Source organism: Nannospalax galili, unplaced genomic scaffold (assembly GCF_000622305.1).
Source record: "Nannospalax galili isolate Female #2095 unplaced genomic scaffold, S.galili_v1.0 scaffold49, whole genome shotgun sequence".
Classification (NCBI taxonomy): Eukaryota; Metazoa; Chordata; class Mammalia; order Rodentia; family Spalacidae; genus Nannospalax; species Nannospalax galili.
The window spans coordinates 1,517,066-1,524,597 of NW_008359444.1; the positions used below are offsets into that span (position 1 = coordinate 1,517,066).

The window sequence follows — 7,532 nt, forward strand, 5'->3', positions numbered from 1 at the left end:
ATATACAGTCACACACATAGTGTCAAAGTCACATAGTGTCACACAGTCATATACACAGCCATGCAATGTCACATCCTCATACACATAGTTGGCACATACTATAGTGTCATAGTAACATAGTATCACACAGACATGCAACATAGGCACATAGTCATAAAGTGTCACACAGTCATATCACAGACATAGTCAGTGTCACATACAGTCATATACAGTGTCATAGACTCAGGCACATGATCACACAATATCAGTTACATATAGTCACACAGTGTCAACTACTGTCATATACACAGCCACATACTGTATCAGTCATACACGATATCATACTATCACAAATACAGTCACACAGTGTCAAGTATGTATTCACACACAGACACATACACAACGATTTCCTTTTCCTGCCATGCCTAATGCTGCCGGGGGCCCTCTCTTGCTCAACAAAGAGCAAACCAGTCATCACATGTGTGCACTGTGCTTGTGTATGACACATGTGCCCAATCAAACATGTGCACATGTGCATGCACCTGGCCCAGAGCAGCTGGCCTGCTAACCCTGTACTATCACTACGCAAAGGCACTGGGGAGGACTGGCCAGGTCTGGAGCTTCCTGGTGGGGCTCAAGCATCTCGGCCCTTCCCAGGTTCTTCCTGCCTCCCCCAGCTGCATGCATGGCAGTACACCTGGCGCTGTAGGAACTCTGCCTGGGAGGCTCTACAATGATCTAGGGAAGACTTCCCTGCTTTGGACACTAGGAACCTGTTTGTACCTCATGCAACAGAGGTGTCCCCCTCCACAGTGCACCTTAGCCAGGGCTGTAGGAAGACAATAGGAGCTGTTTTTCTGGAGGTGCCTGCCCTGGCTCTGAACAAAGGCTCTGAGCACCAAGTTGCCCCAGCCAACTGACCAGAGGTGACCACTTCTGACAGAGCCTGTCATTGGGACACTTCTTGACTAATGTTCTGAAAAGTGACTCACAAAGACTAGGTGGCAGGGGCTGCAGTTAGAGACGTGTTTCTGACTCAGAGAGGAAATGGTGCCTGGGCCTCTGGTGGCAGTTCTAAAACCCTGATCCAAGCCTGTGGCTTCTGCTACTACTTCCTGAGATCCTTTGAGGGCTGTGGCCCAAAGGCACAGAGAAAGCTGAACCCAGGGAGGAGTTGTGATAAGGAATGGAGGATGAAGGAGCAAGATAGGTGCGTAGCACTCAGGCATGCAGCCCTGCCCTACCTCCTAGGGGTATGGTAGTGTTCAAGGAAGTGAGGGACTCACAGAGATGAGGTAGCAGACAAGGAGGGATGCAGCCTGCTGTGGCTATCTGGGCCCTGGGTCGAATTCCACAAACCTCCAGGACAAAGTGGGTAACCAACCTTCCTTAGAGGGGGTGTTGCTTGCTCTCCCAGAACTTCTCCTACCATCCCCTGCAGTGGGCAAGCCCAGCAGACTCATGCCTGCACAACCTCCCAGTGATTCCATCATCAGAATTTCCAGAAGATTCCAATGTGGCTCTCACCAAGGCCACATGGCTGACAGTCCCCACCCACCCTGGAAGGCGACCCTGAGATCCAGACACTGCACACACCAGGACCCTGTGAGCTCATGAATACAGCAATCAGTGATGATGACAAGACACTGGGGCTCGTGATAACCAAACCCAAAATCTATCCAAACTTGTCTCCAGCCCCAGGGTGTCCCAACCTCCACACCTGTCCCTACACTCATATGTCCTCTGAGCCTGCCACTGATGTTGCCCAATCAGTGAGAGGCTTCAGCTGGGTTCATGATCAAGGTCTGGCTGACTCTGGATGGGGGATACCCCAGACTTGGTGTTCTTCAGATCCAGGTCTTGTCAGCTCCCTGATTTGCTGGTCCTTCAGCTGTACCAGATGCTCCAGCTTCATCACCTTCATCTGCAAAATCTTCAGAAAGTGCACAGGTCTGAGAATATCCAAAGAAGCCCCTTCATCTGTCAGGGCCAGGCCACAGACCAGTTTCAACCTCTAGGGATGAACATCCAACTAGCCCTACTGCAGGGTCTCATGGCTGGGGGTAGGACTAAAGGCCCTCTGTGGGGACACTGGGAAACACCTTTGGGGAAGACTCCATAGAAAATGAGCTTAAGGTAACCAAGGGGCTGGCAGGCCATGGTGAGGGGTTTTCTTCTCCTGCTCCCCGTTAGGATCTCCCTGGCCTCCCTGCTTTTCCCCTCTGCACAGCTAGAAGAGCTAGATGTAGGGCAAGGGCAGGGAACATTCATTGCTGTGAGCCCAGAACCTAATCCTGGCAGATACTCAGGGGACATCTGATGAACCAGCAGTTACTGATGGGTATATGGCTGTTGGACTGTCTCTTCAACATGTACTTCTGAAAGTTGGTGACTCAAGAATAAATGAAAGAAGACAAGGCTGCGAAAGCCAGGCATGGTGGCACACACCCATAATCTCCGTCCTGGGGAGGCAAAGGCAGGAGGAGAACTGAAAGCTCAAGGTAGCCCGGTTATTTAGTAAAACCAAATCTTACAAAACAGAAAAGGAAAATAAAAGGTTTCAGAAAGAGTTGCCTGAGTTTCCCAGTTACAGGTCTGCCTCAGGCACAGCAGCCATAGGGGCATTGGTTATGCCTGTTTCAAGGATGACCTCATCCTAAACCTTCCTCCACCGGAAACAGACTCCATCATGCTCCTCAGGCAGAAAAACCTGGTTTGCCCAATCCTGTGCAATGTGAAGGAGGGCAGGCTGCAAGATGGAGAGCTGGACTTACAGCAGACCAAGCAAGACAAGGTCCCTCCCTGAGCCTGAGGGGGTGTGTCACTGTGTCCATGGCCAGCACACAAAGTCCATATCCTGGGTACCTTTCCAGTATGCTTCATGAAGTGACAAACTGAAAGGCCAGGGGGCTGTGACTCCATGTGGCCCAGTCACATGCGCCAGTGTACTGTCCACCACCATGTATTTCTATGATGGCTTCTGGTATCTCTTCAACCCCAAAGTGCATATCTTACTCAGTGACAATTTCGCAAGTGGCACTCATTGTGTCAGACCTTAAATGGCAAGTTGAGCTGTTTTGTCTCTGGGTCTCCAATGAGAGAGTTACAGTTCACTTGGTCAGCATGTAGCCAGGACCACAGTGGGGGACAGCTGGGTTGTGAATAACCAGGGCAGAGATACAGTGTCAGTTCTCCTTATGGCTTCCTCTTTACTTCTGCTCAGTGAGTCCGAAGCCACAGTGATATCACATCACTTTCCTGTTTTCTCAAGACGATAACTCATGAAGATTTGGGTACCCACTCAGGAACTGTGACACACTGCTGCTATTTCTGATAGTCCCTGTGACGCTGAGGTACAATTTGCTCACCATCCCTTACTGTCTCCAGTCTTATGCTACCAGGGTACGGGTGGTAAGGAATACTGGAGATCCCTGGTAGAGCAGCAGGACAGGTACATGCCTGCAGAACCAAACTTATTTCAGAAAGTCAGCATGCACCACAAAATCAGGCATGCACTACAAAACCAGGTGTGCATTACAGAACTAAGCATGTACCCAGAGCCAGGAAAACTCTCAGAGAGCCAGGAATGCAGCTGCAGAACCAGATATGTATCTGTAGAACAAGGCATGAGCCCACAGAATCAGACATACACCACAAAATCAGGTATGCACTCCAAAACCAGACCTACACTGCAGAATCAGGCATGTACCACAGAGCCATACGGGCACTGCAGAGCTAAATATGCTCCACAGAGCCAGGTATGGTGTGTATTGTACATCTAAATGTTCACAAGGATCTCTAGGTGGTACAATGTTTCCAGGGCCCTGGCCTTAGGGAACAGGGAGGAAGTAGAGGCCCAGCTCAGGTTGGTGGCTGGGGGCGAGAGGACAGGGAGGAAACTCTCCAGGAGCATTCCACTCTATCTACTTCCCAGGTGGTCACCCAACGAAGAGCCCTTCTGCTCCCTGAGATCCTGAGATGGGCCACAATCCACACTACTAGTCCATACTCCTGTGCTGCAGGTGCCTGGTTTGCAGTCCTACCACTTGGGACTGGTATGGACAGACTGCCAAAGCTAGTGGAGTACCCTGGGGCTCCAGAATCTTCTTTCCTGCCTCTGGGTAGGATTGGAATGTCCCATAGACTGTTTTCCAAATAATGTGGATTCCCTCTGGTCAGGGCCCTGTCTGCTACATATCCCACACTGGAACAGACCCAATTCTGCAGAAACTCGGCTAAGGAATGTGAAACTAGGGCAGCAAATCACTCTGCACCTTTTTGTCTTGTAGTTCAGGGTGTCCAGGTAGCAGGAATACCCAGCAGGGCTATACCTTGACTGTCTCCTGCAGAATGGCCAGTGCCTGCTCTTTGTCCTCCAGCTCCTGTTGGACTCTGGCCAGGTTATCCCAGGGGCCTTCAGCTGGGTTCCAGCTGAAAGGCAGACACTGGATTTTAAGCCTGGCTGGGGAGCACAGGGAGGAAGGCAGGGAGAGTTTGAGAGATAAGGGCCTACCTTCCACAAGCACAGCAGTTCATTTTCTCCAAAGCCTTTTGATTCTGAAGGGTCTTCATGCTGAAGGGAGGTGAAGGGCTCTGCAGGCCTGTATGACAAACACACACCATAGCTCAGGGCCTTGCCTCTGACAGGCACCCACTAGTGACAGCACACAAGCATGGGTGGGGGCCCTGGTTTACAGGTAGTCAAGCATACTCAGATATCACCATGCAAGGACTTGGTCTCAGTCTGATATCAGGGCCCTTTGCACAGCCCTGGAAGCCTCTGAATGGAGCCCTTGTTTGGAGACAAAAGGGTTTCCTCACTTAGCTCATGGGCTCCCCCTTGGGTGGTTGCTCTCTGGAGTGTGGATGGATCCTGGGCCCCATCTATGATTCCTGTAAGAGCAAGGGTGCTTTCTTCAGAAGCTCACTAGGCCCACTGGGTCCAGGATGCACCTGAGCACATCTGCCTTCCTCTGAAGGGGTGTGAGCTCACGATCACCATGTGCCCAGCCTTCAGAAACGCAGTGATATTCTTCACAGGAGGCCCACAGGGCCTTTGACAAGCTGAAATTCCCCACATCAGGGGTTTGGATCCTACCGGTGTGTGGGTTGGTGATAAGCCCTGCCCAAGGTCGGACAACATCCACACTGGACAGTCCTGGATTCTGCAGAATATAAAATTTGGGAAGCGAGTTGTAATAGGACTGAACATGCCTGGTCTCCACTCTGGGTGGGGATACTGGGCAAACTGGAGGAAAGGAGAGGGCAGGGCTTGGGATGGTGTGGATGGAGCAATTCTGAAGTGTTTTCACTGCCCCAGGGCAGATGCATCAGGCTGAAAAGGGAACGAGGGGCTGAGAAGGTCCCAGCCAGCAGGGCAGTCAGGAATGAGTCTAGGTGGGGACTGCAGTCTCATGTACGGACTTGACTGTATTCTGGACCACAGGGCCATTCATTTGTTTTATTCTCACATAGATTATCTAACCATGTGCAAATAGGAACAGACACAACAGACTTGCAGGCTGAATTGATGTATAGACACTTACAGCTGTGCCTGTCAAGCCCACTCGAGCAGTGCTAGCCTCCAGCTTCTCCCTCAGTGCACAGAGGATGGACTCGATAGCTCCAGGCCTGTTGGCCACCACCTTTTGTATATCGGCCTCTGAGATACCGAAGTGCAGCTTATAAAAGACTTTCCTACAAAAGAAGCAGGGGCACACTCTCAAAGTAGTACCACCAAGAGCTGAGCCCTCCAGGCAATCCTGCCCTCCAGCCACAGGACAGTGCCTAGCTCAGAGGAGAGAGGCTGACATTTTGCCCTCCATCCCCCAGAATTACATGGCTATCTCGTTCTTGGCCCTAGCTGGCCTGTGTCTTAGGCTATCACAGAACATTTGATGCACTGTGCTGTTAGACCAGGTCCTCTGCACTTGTCTTCATCTTCCTGGTAGCTGCCCTTTGCTCTGTAAGTCCTGTTGGTCCACTTCAACAGTACCTGGAATCTGCAACTAAGCCCTCTCAGCCTCCCTGGCCGTTTTACTCACCCTTGGAAATGTAAGTCCTATCAGACTGTGCCCAGGCTTCCACCTTGCAATGCCCCTAATCCAATCTGGGTCGGTCCTGAGGGCTCCATCACCTGCCCCCACCAGCCTCGGTGTCCATACATGGATCTCCCGGTGCTCTGCTCAATTACCTCAGGGCCCTCCCTGATTTGACCTCCTCTGAAATGCCTGCTCTACTCTGGCTGGTTATTCTTGGCATCCCTTACTACACCCAACATGCAGGTACGGACTTGTCTGAGGCAAGGGGAGGTGGAGTAAAGCCTGACACCATTTATCTCTGGGAGAACCGACCAGTTGATGGGCTATCCTGGCAGGGAGCCCCCAGAAGCCATGGTTGACGGACAGCTTTGTTGAAGTCAAGGAAGCTGGAAACTTGTCCCACAAAGCCGTGAGAGGGCTTCCTTGGGGTCAGCCTAGGAGGGCTGAGTCCCCAACCCTTGCCTGTTGAGAAGGCTCCAGTTGCTCAGCTTCTGGTCTGTGCTGCAGGCGGGGACATAGCTGTGCAAGTCCACCAGCCGAGGATGGAAGTGCTTCACAATCTCGGCCACTAGCACTATGGGTGGGAATGAATGGAGGGCGAGCTTGGCTGGCCAAGCTAAGCCCCTCGGTAGCAGCTGTTACCCACGGCCTCAAGAGGTGCACATGGTGGGGGCGGGGAGGGCGCGGGCCTGCCCTGGAAAGCCCATGTTTGTCCCTGAGAATCCTCCGCATCTAGACCCCTGGACAGACAAAAGCAAGGCGGGGCTTGGAGAGCTCCCACAGCGTGAGAGCCCAGAAGCTGGAAGAGCCACTGGAGGTCGTGTCTGCTACCACCCTTCCTAAGGAGCGCGAGGAGGATTCCGGGACTGCCTCGTCTCTTCCCCCAGATCCCGCAGGGCTGCACGCCAGGGCGGCCCTCTCCTCCTCTGAGCCCTCTACGCCATCCGCCCCGCAGCGCCTCGCCCTCGCTCGCACCACCGTCGCTAAAGTCCCGGGCCAGGTGGCGCTTAGGACGGCTGAGTGGGAGCCCGTCCAGCCAGGCGCAGAGACTGCGTCTGTCCCCCGGCGGCCGCCTGGGCGCTGCGTGGCTCTGCATGGAAGCGCAAAGCACAGCGGAGGCGTCGGTCAGTTGCTAGGAGACGTGACTGAAGGCGCTGAACTAGTCGGGGTAGTAGCCAGGAAGCGAGGCGGAGCCGGAAGGGGCGGGGAACCCGCTGCACTGGTCTCAGGCCGAATTGGCCTTCTCGGCGTCAGCGGACGGGGTGGTAGAATTAAGGCTGTTGGTTAAAACTTTAGTAGAGGGGCTGGGGGTACGTGGCCTGCCCTACAGAAGACCCGGGTTCGAATCCCAGCTCCCACATGGCAGCTAACAACTGTCCTTAACTCCAGTTCCAGGGGATCCAACAGCCTCGTCTGACCTCCGTGGGCATTTCAGGACATGGGTGCACTTACCTACATGCAGGCAATACACGCATACACATTAAAAAAACAAAACAAAACAAAAAAACTGGG

At 52.8% G+C, this 7,532-nt stretch overlaps 1 protein-coding gene across 1 annotated transcript; it reads right to left on the bottom strand.

Annotated features, from left to right (window-relative positions):
- Positions 1 to 1,709: 1,709 nt before the first annotated feature.
- On the bottom strand, positions 1,710 to 7,117 carry LOC103725855 (sperm flagellar protein 1-like). The gene is made up of 7 exons (XM_008823195.2): positions 6,996 to 7,117; positions 6,483 to 6,594; positions 5,526 to 5,676; positions 4,933 to 5,144; positions 4,493 to 4,570; positions 4,311 to 4,410; positions 1,710 to 1,912 (listed from the first exon to the last, which is right to left on the bottom strand). Exons 1-7 carry the CDS (start codon positions 7,114 to 7,116, stop codon positions 1,778 to 1,780), a joined length of 909 nt encoding a protein of 302 aa, XP_008821417.1. The 5' UTR covers position 7,117; the 3' UTR covers positions 1,710 to 1,777.
- Positions 7,118 to 7,532: the final 415 nt, after the last annotated feature.